The sequence below is a fragment of the Fundulus heteroclitus genome, chromosome 21 (assembly GCF_011125445.2).
Source record: "Fundulus heteroclitus isolate FHET01 chromosome 21, MU-UCD_Fhet_4.1, whole genome shotgun sequence".
In the NCBI taxonomy this organism is placed as follows: Eukaryota; Metazoa; Chordata; class Actinopteri; order Cyprinodontiformes; family Fundulidae; genus Fundulus; species Fundulus heteroclitus.
Genome location: NC_046381.1, coordinates 1,811,829 through 1,828,384, shown reverse-complemented (window position 1 = coordinate 1,828,384; position 16,556 = coordinate 1,811,829). Strand labels below are relative to the sequence as shown.

The 16,556-nt window shown below is 41.2% G+C and overlaps 1 protein-coding gene across 1 annotated transcript; it reads right to left on the bottom strand.

Annotated features, from left to right (window-relative positions):
• Positions 1–1,304: 1,304 nt before the first annotated feature.
• On the bottom strand, positions 1,305–8,667 carry LOC105934149 (COUP transcription factor 2). The gene is made up of 3 exons (XM_012874011.3): positions 7,511–8,667; positions 4,822–5,346; positions 1,305–3,058 (listed from the first exon to the last, which is right to left on the bottom strand). The coding sequence occupies exons 1-3, from the start codon at positions 8,034–8,036 to the stop codon at positions 2,784–2,786; spliced, it is 1,326 nt and encodes a 441-aa protein (XP_012729465.2). The 5' UTR covers positions 8,037–8,667; the 3' UTR covers positions 1,305–2,783.
• Between the last annotated feature and the right edge of the window lie 7,889 nt (positions 8,668–16,556).

The window sequence follows — 16,556 nt, the reverse complement described above, 5'->3', positions numbered from 1 at the left end:
GGGGAAAATGTAAAATCCACCTATTTATCCCTCTATAGCAAAATAATAATAAAAAAAACTTAAAGTATAATGAGCGTATACAGCAAAGATGAAGGAGAATAACAGAAATCGGGCTGCGTCCGTCTGTCTTTTAAATAATAAGCATTATTGTAATGGATCCGGTTTGTGTGAAACAGCTGAAGGGTCCACAGGTTCCTCTCGGTATCTGTCGCCATGATTGATCCAAACGCCCACTCACTAGCCGCGCAGGTTCTGCTGGTCCATTTCTTTCTTTCTTTGGCCCAGGAAACCAGCTCCACCTCTGCAGACGTCCGTCTGATCCCGACCAGACCGGCTCAGCTCAGTCTCGCTTTCTTTTTTTGTCGGTTTTTTCGGACCTGTACGTGTGTGGGAAAAAGCTCCATTGTTTCATGTTGGCCTTTTGGCCCGGAGCGCCCAGGGGCCGTGGAGCGCCCGGCTTCATCCTCCTGCGGGTAAACTGTAGTGACAGAGCACTCGGGGGCCCCTCATTAGCTCCCTGTCCGCTAAGAAGGAAAGAAGCTGCCTTAATCCTCTCTGTCTTCTTCAATCTGCCACCGCGCACACCATTCCCGTTTCATTCTTTCTCCTCCACAGTTTTGCCCTAACATCTTTATGAAGAGAAACGGCCTAAACGGAGGCGTTCACTCTTTGTTAAACTAGGATTTGTGTGTGTGAGGAAAACAAATAATCATATTCATATTAACTGTTCACGCAGTTACACTATGTTAAAAATTAGGACAAAAATGATTTCCTTTCATGCCATATAAAAGATGTTTTTCTGAAATAGATACGTCTAACATGTCCCATAATAATAATAATAATAATAATAATAATAATAATAATAATAATAATAATAATAATAATAATAATAACAATAATAATAATAATAATAATAATAATAATAATAATTTATTTCAAATCAAAACGAATGTAGTCTGCTGTAGAAGTATTTGGCAATGCTGTTAAAAGCCGCTATAATGTTAAGTTTCCCACTCTCCTGCAGAGGATCTGCACATCATGACATCAGCATGCAGCTGTCACTGTCAGTGGGATTAATTAGTTGGACTAAAACCTCCAAAGAGGGGCCAATAGTACAGACGCAAACTGGCTCCAGAACATCCCAGAACCCCCCCCCCCCCCCTTCCCCCACAACACACACAAACACACACACCTCCCCTTTTTTTCAACGCCAAAAGTCATGTTCTGACCGTCTCTGCTTAAGGTTGCTCTCGTAAACAGCATCAAATAGAAGAAGACGTGAAATAAACAAAGTACACTTTATGTATAAATCTTGAGTTATAATTTAATAAGGTACCAATATGTTAACTTTCACAGTACATCAGAGTGGTTTCCAGAGAAACAAGGAAACAAACACACACACACACACATTCATACAGTCTGAATGGGGCCGTGTACCCTGCAGTGGTCAGGTTGTGCAAGTGAGTGGCCTGGGCTCATGTAAACGCATGAATTCCCATCAAGTCCATTTGTCTCTCAGCCTGGGAAGTTGTGCGCACAAACGCAGTGCTCTTTAAAAATCTCTGAGACAGCCAGTATAGAAAACACAAAGAAATCCTGGAAACAGTATCATTTGGTAATGTAATCATCAATAATCTCCTGGTGCCAATGTTTTTCTGTGTGTGAAAGGAAACGTGATGGGGAGGAGCGGGGTTTGAGTACGAACCCCTCTGAGTACAAAAATATCAGACAGCTTTTCCTGACAGTCAGCCTCACTCAGCAACACCGCAGGTAGCCTCGGTATCTCCGGAGCAAACAGAAAGTTGGAAACGGAACACATTTACTGAAATTCAAAGACATAATCCGGTTTTAACACCATGTGGAAGGCAAACAAAGTCAGATTTGCACAGTGTGGTAAAAAAAAAAAAAAAAAAAAAGGGGGAATTGTGGCCAACAATTATTTACTAATTGATTTATGGAAGTATTTGTAAAAAAATAAAAAATAAAAATAAAATTGAAATTGAAAGGAGTAAATTCTCTAAAAAATAACCAACAAGCAATGCATTAGTGGATGTTTGCTTTTTTTTTTTATAAGAAAATGACAAATTGACATTCCTAAATCAGAGCTTTAAAGTGTAACCTATTTGTCTGGATGGAACCGAGGAAGGAGTCAGGTTCGAAACTCCTGCTGTAAATATTTCTATTTTCATTTAGTCCAAAGTGCTTTTTTTTCTGGAAGGTATGAAAGAACAAGAACACAGACAAAGAAAAACAACAAAATAAAAACAAAAATACAACAGATCCACACGCACAAGAGGCTCCCTGCAGTTTTCTCATTGACCGTGGGCAAAACGATACATACGACATTTAAAAAGAAAAAGGATCCCAAACATAATTTACAAGCACGATAAATATACACAAAGGTCCAATAAATATCGTTTGTTATTTATAAGAAAATCATAGAGCGTCCATACAGCGTGAGATTTCACCACGACAAAAAAAAAAAAAAAAAAAAAAATTCAAAATAAGTCATGTCATTTTGTGTCATGTCTTGTTTATATTCTGCCTGTGATTTCAAATCATTTGATCTTCTTCGTTTATTTCAGGACCCTTTTTAATGAGGCAAACCACTGACATCATTTAGTAAAATTACAGGATTTTTTTTTTTACCTTTACTAATCTCATTCCTCTGGCAGAGATTTTTGGATTACATGAAAAACAAAAATTAAAAGAAAATAAAATCACTCCATAGAAGATGTGACCTTAGTTTCACTGCCGCCTGCCAGCCCAACCCGTGTCCTCCTCTACTGGATGGACATGTAAGGCCAGCTGAAGCTGCTGCCGGACAGCAGCATGTCCCTTATCAGCGTTTCGATGGGGGTCTTCCCCACCAGGCGCACGAAGAAGAGCTGCTCGATGACCGAGGAGGAGACGGTGCGCAGCGAGGGCAGGCGAAGCAGCAGCTTGCCGAATCTGTTGGGCTGGTTGGGATACTGACTCCTGACGTACTCCTCCAGCGCGCACTGGGATTTCTCCTGGAGGCTCTCCACGTGCGCCACGTCCGACAGGCCGCAAGCATCTTCGGAAGAGAAGAAGAACAGTCAGCAGCAAACAGGGGAGGACGTCGCGGGATTTTTCATTTTCATTGGAGTCTCTGTTTTCCATATAGTAGAGTTTTATAGTATAAGTAAAGTTAGTCGTTTTAAACGCAGGAAAACAAGGAGGCCGGGAATACTGAAGATGCGCGCACTGTTAAAAGATCTGATTTGGAGGGGGGGCATTAAATCAGGTAAAAACGAACAGCCACTGAAACGGAAACACCATTCAGTCATGGTCATCGAATAACGTGACACGTAATTGCAGAGCTTCCTGCGAACAAATATGACTGCAGCACTAAAATCTGCCAAAAATCCTCTTGAAGGACGGAGAGGGCTTCGGCAGAGCGGCGTCTTGCAGTGTTGCTGCTCTGCATCAAATGTTTGTGCGCCTGTGCGCACCGCGGCGGCGTCTGGCTGCACTGCAGCGCTGCAGGCCGCACGGCAGCAGGGGTTAAAGAAAGGCTACTGTGTCCCAGTTTAAAGACACGTGCTCAGATGTGCTCATGGGGACTAAAATAGACCTAGATAGAGGAACCTGCTTTTATTTATTTATTTATTTTTTACGTTGCCGCTGCTCATTCTTTCGATCCAGCAGCTCAGCCATCATCCACGCTGCTAACAGGCTGCATCAGAACTGAGCACAAATACCTCTTTGTTATTATAATGTTTGTTTGGCCATTTGGAACATTACAGTAATAATTACATTTCAAGTTTTCAAGGATTAAAAATAACAATATAAAGCATGTTCGTAAAATGATTGCCGTAACCAATTATTATTAGAAAGGTAAGACTTGATTTGAAGCCACAGAAATCAAATGACAAATCCAGTGCCGACGTTAAACAACATATAATCCTATAGGTTTTATCTATCTATCTATCTATCTATCTATCTATCTATCTATCTATCTATCTATCTATCTATCTATCTATCTATCTATCTATCTATCTATCTATCTATCTATCTATCTATCTATCTATCTATCTATCTATCTATCTATCTATCTATCTATCTATCTATCTATCTATCTATCTATCTATCGTCAATTTAAATTTTATTTGGGTGCTGCTGAGATTCCACGCAGCTTTTCACAACTCTTTTATTTCCTTTTCAATCTTAAATCCATAAATATAGTACATGGTACCGTAGCAGGCGAGATAAAGGAAAGAAAAAGGTTTGACTGTAAATAACGTCTGTAAATAACACGCCCGAAGTCATTTAGACCCGCGTTTAGATTTAAAAAGACCTTCATTTAACAAAGAAGTTTGTTAAACGAGACGAGCATCTCTTAGAACGTTAGAGCACAATGTGAAGCGCAATCAGAAAGGTGTATCAAAATTATTTATTTTTATTTAAATGATTTTCAAGAAAAAAAAAACCCGGCATGTTAAAAAAATATTTTTTTTACCGTTCTCTGTGGTCTTTGGAAAACTCTTTGTTGGCCTTGAAGCAAATCTAACACATCTAATAAGCAGTTTTTTGCATGTTTTCACAGGTATTTAGATTGGATCTTTGCTGATGAGCTCCAAGTCTTGGAGGTTGGAAGGCCTCCTCGTCATCACCCTAATCTTTGTCATTTTTGAGATATTCGGGTTGTTTTAATCATGATGAAAGTTATTAATATTTTTTCCTATTTACTGATAGTTATGATTAATGCTAACGCTTCATTTCAATAACTGTGATGGTGTTTAATAACTAATTCCCCGCATGTTTTTCAAAAATGGGGCAAACATAGGTCACATTTACCTGTGGTGAACAGCACGATGGCCTTGATGCAGCTGTACTCCGCCGAGTCCACCTGCAGCACCTTCAGCTTCTCCACCTGCTCCTGGAACACCCGGATGTGGTCCATGAAGGCCACCACCCGGTCGGCGGACATCGGGGACGCGTGCAGGCCGGCGGCGGCCAGCAGCGGGGCCACGTGGACGGGCATGGAGCACTGGGCGGCGTTCAGCACGAACAGCTCGCTCCAGGTGAGGCGGAGGAGGGCCACCTGGTCCGGCACCTGCAGGTCTGGGAAGAACGGGATGTTTCGGGCCCACTCCACGGCGCTGAAGAGCATCCTCGCCGCCAGCTCGCAGATGTTCTCTATGCCCATGATGTTGTTGCTCTGCAGGCACTGGGAGCCGAAGCGGGAGGTGGAGTAGGGCTCGGCCCGCAGCAGCAGGGAGATGTACCCGGACAGGTAGGAGTGGCACTGCAGAGGGTCCCCGTTGGTCAGCGCGAACTGGCCGTGGTAGGACTGCGTGGGTATCCGGCCTCTTTGGACGGCTGCAACAAGAAGCAGCAGAGATGTCTCATCAGGCTGGAACCTTCCACCGACGCTTTAAACAACAACGCGCCCCGCTTTAAAGCAACAGATGACCGTGAAAACCTCTCGGGTCGGGTCATTTCTGCAGCCGGCGGTAGGAAGCTAAGCGGTAACAAAGAATCATAGTTTCAGACAGCTCCTGGACAGAAATGTCACATTCACCATGGTGTGGTTTTTGTAGGCCTCAGCGATCATTTCTATTAAAACTGCGCCATAAACCAGCTTAGATTCTGGGGAAATGTCTTTATCTTCTATCTTAAATGAACATTGTTTTGGGTTCTTCATCTGTGTGGTATATAATCCAAGTTAAAAATAGCCATTCGAGTTCATAACGTGAGATAAACTAGAATAGGGCAGCCGGTTTATTGGCAGCAGCAGCAGGCTACAGTAGGCTGCAGCTGGGCCTGCGCCCCCCTGCATACATTATGAATGAACGTCTACACAAGCACGCACAATGGAGGTGTTTTGTTTTTTTTTAAGACAGGGATCTCAACCACATTTAGAAGCATAAAATTTACACAAACTGTAACAGTCTTGCTGCCGAAAACTGACTTCTTTCAAAATCAAGGTCCTGTTATTGTTTCCCCCAGCTGACCGTGAAGGCAGCACGGTTAGCTGACATGAAACAATGCTGCAGGATGCTAGCTGGGACCATCATTTCACCCCTTCTGTTTATACTGAAATGGAAAATAGCCTGCTAGCTGGGACATAAAGACTGAGCTAATATTTTAGAAACACAAGGATGTGAATGAAATAGGTTTTATCCACAGTGTCAGAGCCCAAATAACGTTCACAGATGCTAGACTATACAAATGTTGCATTAATTAAATCCAGGTTTTAAAAAATATTAGACAAGACAACAAAATGCCCGTTAAAATTAGCCTTTGATCGTACTTTCTAAAGAGAAAAATTATTAAATGCTATCGATGAAATAAAGACTGATTATATATATTAGAAATACACTGAAGCAAATAAAATACGGTTTCTCCAAAGCGTCACAGTCTGAGCCATCTAAATAGTTTAACAATTGTTAGACTATAACAAATATTGCATTAATAAAATTTATATTTGAAAAGGAAAAAGAAAAGGAAAAAAAAAAGCCAATCGTGGTACGTTATCCCCAAAAATAACGCTAACATAAAGACTGGCTTTATGTTAGCGTTATTTTAGAAAGGATAAAATAGGTTTTCTCCACAATATCTCTGCCCAGACCAAATAATATTCTTATCAGACACCATCTTATTAAAGACTGTATTAGGAAATGCAAGTAAAAAAATTTAATAAATAAAATACTGGCCAATACTAGCTAATATTTGCCAATATTAGTATTTAAGAGAGGAAAAATGTTCGCCCTGACACAAAGACTATTTTAGCTACACAATGAGGTGAACATGATCACATAACATCACAGCCCACACCAGTTATTATTTATTCATTTGTTTGTTTAAAACTGCCAGGCTGCACAAATGTTGGCTGAAGAATATTTAAATTTGAAAAAAAAAATACTACCAAGACCACCATAGCTTTGAGATAATGGCTGATAAAATATTTAGGAGACAAAAAAAAAAAAAGCACACAAAATTAAGTAGTAAAATAAGCTTTTTTCACAGCATCAAAGCCCAAAACTAATATTGTATATTAACTAACGCCAAGTAATATTTTAGAGGTATTTAAGTTAGGAAAAAATAGGCAAGTAGCCACTTATAGCGGATAGCCTATACTAGCTCATAGTAGTATTTATTTTTGAAGCGGCAAAAACACCCTCTTGACAAAAAACGCTGATAAATTGTTTTAGAAATTAAATCAAGGGAATTGGATGGGTTTTCCCCACTATCACAGCCCAGGGTAAATAATTAACGGTGGCAAACGTTGTCCTACACGTTGCATTGTGGAAATGGAAGTTTAGGAGAGGCATGCTTTAAGGTAAATAGATAAATAGATAAATAAATAAATAAATAAATAAATAAATAAATAAATAAATAAATAAATAAATAAATAAATAAATAAATAAATAAATAAATAAATAAATAAATAAATAAATGCAACCAGGGTGGATAGTGGGAAAGCGAGTCCTCATCTGCAGCATGCGGAGCTCCAGAAGGAGGACGGCGGGCCGTAGCCTACCTTCCCTCCTCATGCCCACTTTGAGGCATTTCTTGAGGCGGCAGTACTGGCACTGGTTGCGGTGGTGCTGGTCCACGGGACAGTTCCGGTTGGCCCTGCAGGTGTACGTCAGGTTCCGCCTGACGCTGCGCTTGAAGAAGCTCTTACATCCCTCACACGTGAACTGTCCGTAGTGCTTCCCGCTGGATTTGTCCCCGCAGACGATGCACTCGATCTGCTGGCTCTGCTGTTTGTCCATGGAGGAGGAGGAAGACGACGACGAAGAGGAGGACGTGTTGTTGTTGTTGGTGGTGGTGGAGGAGGAGGAGGTGGTGGTGGAAGTGGACGCGGCGGAGGCGCCGGATAGATTGGGCGGCGGTGCTCCCTGAGCGGCTCCTGTCGGCGGTATTTCCAGGGAGGCTGCAGAGTTCATGTGGCCCGTCAGCTCTCCAGGCAGGGACAGAGGCGCAACCTGGGACACCGGGGAGGAGAGAGTCCCCAGGGAGTCCCCGACGCCCTCCGTGCTTCTCCACGCTACCATAGCCATACCGACCGTCTCCAAAACTTTGCGCACGCAACTTTCCTTATTTTTAACGTAATATTTAACGCAGGCGCTTCGTCGGCATTAAGCTCTCAAAGAAAATGCGACCTCATTTGAAAAAAATAACCAAAACGTATTTTTAGCATTAAGTGCATTAGATCACACTAACAATAATAATAACGCGAGGCTTAGCATTAATTCAGTAGTTGAAAATCCAAGGAGACAGCTTCAGTCAGAGCGCTGTGATGCGCTGCAACATCCAGGAGGAAAAAAAATAAAAAAAAATACTAACAGAGCCGAAATCCACACGGAAAGCCCGGCGTTTACTCCACAAACGGATCCCCTCTGATCTGTGTGTCCAGCTTTGATGAGCAGAATGCCGTGCGAGCAGATCCTTCAGCGAAGATGGAGTCACCGGACCAGGCTCTCCAGACGCTCCCTGCTCTCCCGATCATTCAGAAGTTACATTAAAAAGACAACGAAGGAGGAGGAGAGAGAGATGGGAGGGAGAGAGAGAGAGAGAGAGAAAGGAGGTGGGGGTGGGGGTGTAGTAGAGGGGGGCATGAAGCGGTTCTTGATGGATGGTGATTTTGATGATGCTTTGCAGAGTGTAGGAAAGTGAGGCATCCGCACGTCACCGACTTGGTTACGTGCGCTTGTCGGGGGCGGAGTCAGCGCCAGGGATGGCTGGTCTGGGAGCAGCTGTGCGGGGGCTCGGGATTTACATAATATAGGGGGCGTCCGTACCTCCGTGGTTTCTTCTTTTTTGTCTCTGTTGCGGGTGTGTTTGCGTGCGCGCATTTGATCTGGCCTTTTGACCGCGACGCCTGCTGCCAAGGCGCGTCTCCTTTCTTGCAGCAGGTGAAGAATTTATGTAAGGAAAGCCCCGGCTTTATTTGCTACATCTAAGCAGACACATTTGGCTGCAGCGAGGCAAGCCAGTCAGAAGCCCCCAACTGCAGCCGTTGGATGCCACCTAGTGTCATGAGACAATTACACAGAGAAACACGGTTCACAGCATGTTAAAAATAGATGTAATCCATGTCTCTGACTCTTGCAAACATTTTTAATCTGCAGCCACGCGAGAGGTCACCTTGGCGTGCAGAGACTGCAGACACGTAGGCTACTCCTTGTGAAGATCTGTGAAAAGCTTTTTTTTTTTTAAATCTGATTTTTTTTCTTTTTTTAATTTATATATACTGTAGCATCGTTTCACTGATTATTTTATGAAGAATACAACTTTAAATAAGATAAGATAATAAATTCCTTTATGGTTCCACAGTGGAGAAATTTGGGTGGCAGTGGCAAAGACACAGACACAGTTACACACAATTACTGAAATAAGAAAGAACAAGATGCACTAATCTAAAAATTAAAAAGTAAATACCAGAGTAAATATTGCACAACTATAGATAATCATACTCAAATAAAATTAAGATGAAATATTTATTAACTGTAAAAAAAAAAAGAAAAGAAAAAAAAAGAAAAGAAAAGAAACTCCAGCCTGTACACAAAACTAAACTAATTTGGTTACTTTTAATCATTTTGGGGGAAAACCCCATGTTAAGAAATAATTGTTTTTAACAGCCTGACTGGTGGCACAGTTTTTTGATGCCCTTAAATATTCCCTTAAAATAAAATCACTTAAAGTAGTTTTTTGTGTTGTTGTTTATATTTTCCTGGGATTCTAGGAAATTCTGAATAATAATCCAAAACTTTCTGTTTTTTTTTTTTTTTTTAGTGTTCAAATATGATTTGACACAAATGCACATTTCTGGATCCCACTGTCTGCTAGGCTGTGGATGAGGAGTCATATTTCTCTTGTCACTGCACATACTGAGCAGGATGGTGAAGGAGGTGAAAAGCCTCTTCAGAGTTCCCTGATGGAGAACCACAGCAAAGAGTGGCAACTTGGGTTTACCAGGTCTCCAAGACAACCAGTAGACACTGTCTGCATGCTAGCCAGTTGTTTAGGACTGAGGCCAGAAAAGGCTAATATTGTCCCACCGTCACAATGCTAAATATGTGGAGTGTGGTCAGCTCTACCGGGACTGTAACTAGAACAAGGTCCGTTTGGTCAGGGGAGATTGGACTTTTCAGCAACTAACACTCCAGACAGGTTTGACATTAAATAAAGGATGAAGATGTGGAAACACATGCCATGCCCATGTTGAGTATGGTGGAGGATCTGTGATGCTTTAAGCTTATTTCTTCAAAGGAAGTCCCAGTTCTATATCCTAAAAGATACCCGTGGGCTGAGCTAAAGATAGAGGAGCATAATAGAGGACCCAGGACTCTGGACCGACTAGACGTGCATAGAACAATGTTCTAAGGTCCTCCTCTCTGGATGTTCCAACTCTGTGAAATGTGACAAAGCCTAGATGCTGTGCTGTTGGCAAAAAGAGAATAGGACAAAATATTGACAGAAGGGTTATAGTAATCATTGTCCCTCCGGGGATTTAGTTAGAAATAAGTTTTTCCTATCATGGGATTTTTCATCCTAAAAGTTTACTCAAATTAAAGGTTGGATTTTTTTTTTTTTTCAAAAATGTTCATGGTGAGATTATTTCTACTTGTACAAAAGATTTAAAATGTATTGCAAGACTTTGTACAAATCTGTATCAGAGGTGCCAACAATTTTGTTTGTGTCTGTAACAGAAACTTTTCACATCAACCCTAAATTTCCCAGATGTTGAGCCAAATGTATAGTCCACACAATTTTCTCCTCAGGTCGTTGCGGGGAATGCCCTGTTGTTTATGGAACCACTGATTGTCCTGGAGAAAAAACGCCTCAGAGATGTAATCCAATCATTCACAGTGACTTTGTGTATGTTTTCTGTTAACCCTGTTGAAAACTCAGATATATTGGTGTGTGTGTGGGAGGTGGGGGTGGGGGGGGTTGGGGGGGTGAGTGAACCAAAACACGATAAAACTAGTATAATCAGTAAATAAAGAAATTCAAACCAGTAGAATAGAAAAATGTGTTAAAATTTTACTCCACAGTATATTTACTACAAAAATGTGGACTGGTAGCTTAGTGGTTAGAGCAGGCCGCTTGCATCCTGGAAAGGGTGCGAGTCCCCTGGTATGAATCCCACACACTGCCACTCAGTCTAGTTACACAAAGGTTTACTGTTATTGACAGTTCAACAGTCTCATAACAGTCTCATAAATCCATAAATCGAAGGATGGAGTTGTGAGGTTCATGCACTGCGACCTAGTTGTTCCTCCTTTAGAAAGAACTGCCTTTTAATTCCACCATTATTTCTGCTTAGATAAAAAAAAAAAATCCACAAACATAACACTGCAGAGAAAACAGCAAATATTCTGTTTTATTGTTTTGATTTGTCATTAGATTGGATGCAATAGTGAGTTCTACTGAAGAAGGTATTGGCTTCAAATACAAGCTGGAGCCTCCCTGTGAAGGTTCTCTGTGCAACAAAATTCAATTCAATTACATTTTCTTTATATAGCGGCAATTCACAACATGCCATCTCAAGGCACTTTACAAAGTAAAATTCAATCAAATTGTACAGATTGGTCAAAATATTTCCTATCTAAGGAAACCCAGCAGATCACATCAAGTCTTGACAAGCAGCATTCACTCCTCCTGAATGACCGTAGAGCCACAGGGAGAGTCGTCTGCATTGTCCATGGCTTTGCAGCAATCCCTCATACTGAGCATGCATGAAGTGACAGTGGAGAGGAAAACTCCCCTTTAACAGGGAGGAAGACCTCCAGCAGAACCAGGCTCAGTGTGAATCATCTGCCTCGACCAACTGGGGGTTAGAGAAGACAGAGCAGAGACACACACGCACAAAAGCGCACATTGAATCAGGAGTCCTTTCTATGCTATATTGTAATAGCGGATGAGCTGCCTCCCTTGGATGATGTCACAGCTAACAGAACGTCAGACCAGGTGAACCTACTATGAAGAGAAAAATGACAGAGAACAAAAGGTTCAAATAACAACAAACAATAAAAATTGGAGAACAGTAGAACTCAGCAGAGTGAGAGAAATAGACCCTGATGTCTTCCAGTAGCCTAAGCCTATAGCAGCATAACTATCGAGGTAGCTCAGGGTAACATGAGCCACTCTAACTATAAGCTTTGTCAAAAAGGAATGTTTTAAGGCTAGCCTTAAAAGCAGACACAATGTCTGCCTCACGGACCAAAACTGGGAGTAGGAGTGGAGCCTGATAGCTAAAGGATCTGCCCCCCCCCCCCCCCCCCCCCCCCCCCCCCCAACATTTCTAGGAACCACCAGCAGACCTGCAGCCTGACAGCGAAGTGCTCTGTTAGGAACATATGGGGTAATCAGATCTCTTATATATGATGGATCTTGATTATTAAGGGTTTTATATGTGAGAAGGATGATTTAAAATTCTATTCTTGATTTAACAGGAAGCCAATGAAGAGAACTAAAATAGGAGAAATATGATCCCGCTTGTTAATTTTCATCAAAACTCTTGCTGCAGCATTTTGGATCAGCTGAAGACTTTGAACTGCATTTTGTCGACTTCCGGATAGTAAAGAATTACAATAGTCCAGCCCTGAAGTAACAAATGCATGGACCAGTTTTTCAGCATCACTCCTGGACAAAATATTTCTAATTTTGGCGATATTCCGGAGATGAAAAAGGGAAACCTTGGAAACCTGTTTAATATGGGATTTAAATTACATATCTTGGTCAAAAATAAAACCAAAGTTTTGTACTTTATTACCAAAGACCAATTTAATGCCATCCAAATTAAGTGATTGATTAATAAGTTTATTTTTTGAGGACTGTGGTCCAAAGATGACAGCTTCTGTCTTGCCAGAATTTAAGGCAGGACATTTAAGTCATCCATGTTTTGATGTCATTAACTGGACAATTTACCAGTTGGAACTGTACATATATACATGTAGTAAAGAAAATTGGTCCAAGGACTGAACCCTGTGGTACTCCACAAGTGACCCCAGCGTTTGAAGAAGATTTATTAACATGAACAAACTGGAAGATCTGTCTGTCATATAAATAAGATTTAAACCAGCCTAATGCTTTTCCCTTAATCCCCACAGTATGTTCAAGTCTTTCTATGAGAATACTGTGATCAACTGTATCAAATGCAGCACTGAGATCTATCTAGACAAGTACAGACACAAGTCCATTATCTGAGGCCATGAAAATATCATTAGTGGCCTTCACCAGAGCTGTTTTGGTGCTGTGAGGAACTCTGAAGCCTGACTGAAACCCTTCAAACAGATCATTACTTTGTAAATGTTCACATACTTGATTAGCAACTACTTTCTCAAGAATTGTAGATAGGAAAAAAATTGGATGTAGGTCTGTAATTTATTAAGTGATCTTGATCAAGAGAGGGTTTCTTAAGCAAAGGTTTGATAGCAGCTATTTTAAAAGCATGTGGTACATCATAATGGGAGCATTAATCAAAGGGAATACTTCCTTAAACAACATGGTTGGGATTGGGTCTAACGTACAAGTTGATGGTTCAAATTAAACAAATATTTTTAGATAACTCAGAAAGCTCCTCTGTGTCTAAACAGTTCAAACACCAATCAGATTTTGAAGATTCCTCCAATGCTGCATCACTTACTGAGAATGTGGTAATCATGTTTGGGAGGATGCCAATGATTTTATTTTAATTAAACCAATTTAATCTATGAAGAATCCCATAAAGTAGAGAGCTAAGGGAATGGATGGATCAACAGAGCTATAACTCTGGGTAAGTTTGGCAACTGCACTACAGAGAAACATTATTTTTATTCTCCTCTATTAATGATAAAAAAAATATGCTGCTCTAACTCTACGAAGGGTCTTTTAATACAACAGTAGACTGTTTTTCCAGATTAGGTAGGATTCATCTAGATATGTAGAGCGACATGTTCTCTTCAATTTACTAACATTGTGCTTCAAAGAACGCAGCTCTAAATTAAAACAGGGAGCCATCTTTCTGTGAATAATCACCTTCTTTTTCATAGGGGGTACATTACCTAATGCAAAACGCACCGAGGAAGTGACACCATCAACAAAGGTATCAATTTGTGTATGGGAAGAAACAACATTGCTGCCATCTGCTGGGCATTTCTGTGATGTTGAGGATATTAAAAGGGGGACAGACTCTTTAGATACAACATTATCTATAAAAGATCTACTATAATGAAACCTTATTTTGGGGGTGGAGAACTCAGTTAAATTGAACTCCAAAATAATAAAAAATGGTCAGATAGGAAAGGGTTGTGAGGAAATGGGGTAATGGGTGGATAAAAGTACAGAAGCTGCAGAGAGATGTGTTAAACTACGACTCTGCTTTGTGGGTTGTCAGCATTTTGGAGAACTAATAAATCCCGCCAGATTTCAAGAAAGAAGAGCTGCACCATCCAAAGTGGGATGGATGCCGTCTCTTCGGATCAGACCAGGTTTTCCCCAGAAAGTTCGGCAGTTATCAATGTAGGCCACGTCGTTTTCAGGACACCACCTAGACAACCAGCGGTTGAATGATGACATGCAGCTAAACATGTCATCACTGGTCAGATCAGACAGCGGACCAGAGAAAATCACGGAGTCTGACATTGTTTTAGCAAACTTACACACTGAAGCAACACTAACTTTAGTGACTTTGGATCGGCGTAACTGGGTGTCATTACCGCTAGCGTGAGAAACAATCTTACTGTATTTATGCTTATCCTTAGCCAGCAGTTTCAGGTAAGATGTTTGGCCCCTGGCAGGCATTTGACTATGGTCTCTAACGCCACGTTTCTGACTATAGAGCGGTCAATTACCAGAGTCGGGTTCTCAGCAGGTGTGTTGTTGAGTGGGGAAAATCTGTTAGAAGTGCAGAAAGGTTGGTGGTGACCTTGTGGCTGCAATCTAGAGCTGTGCTTCCTGCATATTGTCACCGAGCCGGCCTGGTTACCATGCTGCTTGGGTGCTGCTGGGGGACCGCTACGTAATGCTAATCTCTGGGGCTCCGTGCTAGCTATGACCTCAGCTTTCTGCTTGTTTTTAAACAGCACGGAGCCGTGTCTCCAATTCTGACACCTTCGACTCCAAAGCTGCAAAAACACTACATTTATTACATGTACCATTTTCACTAAAGGAGGCAGAGGAATAACTAAACATCTGACACAGAGAGCAGGCGATACGGGGAGACTTAGACAGAGACGGAGAAGCTGATGGAAGACTAGGGGAGGAAGCCATTGTGAGGCTAAAGCTACGCTAAGCTAAAGCTAGGCTAACAACCTCTTACCACGCAAGAAAAGCAAACCGTGTGAAATATGAGTTCCCAAACGTGAAGTGCAGCAACACAGAATGTTTTAAATGTGCTTATGTGTTAGAAACAGAGGGATGTCACAGCAAATAGATTTAAGATAAAATCGAGAGTCTGGAACACCAAAGCACAATCCACACCACAGCAACATGTTAGGCTAGTTGATCATGCCGAGTTGCCCTTAGGTCTTTGATGTGTGTCCATATTTCACCATTTGTCTGCTGGAGAATCAACCTCCCTGTAACATTCAGTACAGAACCAAATAATCCAGCTACTTCTCAGAGCAGTCAGATGTTACTACACCAAAGAACATGCAAGATGTCCGACGGTTTGCATTCTAAGTGAATTATATTAACACTGTTCATTATTGACCCTCTCTCTTCTTTTTACCACTTTATACTGTGGTATGGGTGACTTTTGTTCAGTTTCTACAGTAGTGAGAAGTGTTTCCACCAAAGTGGATAGAGATAAGAAATCCTTAAATTGTTTACTGCTGTAATAAATCCCCTCTACCAGTTTGAGTATTATTAACCACAGCTCTAATGGTTTATTTAAGAGGTAGATAGTGAAATCATTTTGCCCTTTGAGACTCTCGGCCAGTGGGAACACTGTAAAAGTGCTAATTGGAGACAAAGTGAGGAAGAGTTTGACTGGGACAGACCTGCTGTGTGCACACCGCCGAAAATGATGGGGCTATTTATAGCACACAGATGCTCACAGATCCAGAGCGATTTTCACACTGGTTTCATATCTCTTGTTTCTTTTACAAAGGGTAAGTCTCAGAATAGGGCATGGTATTTATTTTTTTTTTTGGATTGTTTTTCTGCGAAAGGTTCAAATTATTCATTTCGGCATAACATACCTGATGGGATATTCGCCAACCATTATCTTTTTGGAAAAAAAAAAAAGGGGGGGGGGGGGGGTGCATCGGTCAATTTCTAATTAAAGAAGGCTAAACAGGAAGATCACATAAAATTGCTTTTTAGTGAAGTGAAGGACACAGGAATACTTCTATCATGCCAGCCACAGTATAAAAGTTTAGAGTGCCTTGTTAAAAGTATTCATCAATCCTTTTACCATAACAACCCCACACTTGAGTATGTTTTATTGGTATCTGATGCGATAGACCAACAAAATGCTGTGCGTGATTATGATATGAAGGACATTAATACAAACCAAATTCTGAAAAGTGTGGCGTGCATTTGAATTTAGCCTCCCTGAGTTAAGACTGGTACTAGGCCGTGGGTCTATTGGT

Coding starts and splice junctions, on each gene's coding strand:
- LOC105934149 (XM_012874011.3), bottom strand. CDS start 8,036: ATGGCTATGGTAGCGTGGAGAAGCACGGAGGGCGTCGGGGACTCCCTG. Junction 5,347..7,510: donor AGTGGGCATGAGGAGGGAAG/GTAGGCTACGGC, acceptor TTCTTGTTGCAG/CCGTCCAAAGAGGCCGGATA. Junction 3,059..4,821: donor CATCGTGCTGTTCACCACAG/GTAAATGTGACC, acceptor TCTCTTCCGAAG/ATGCTTGCGGCCTGTCGGAC.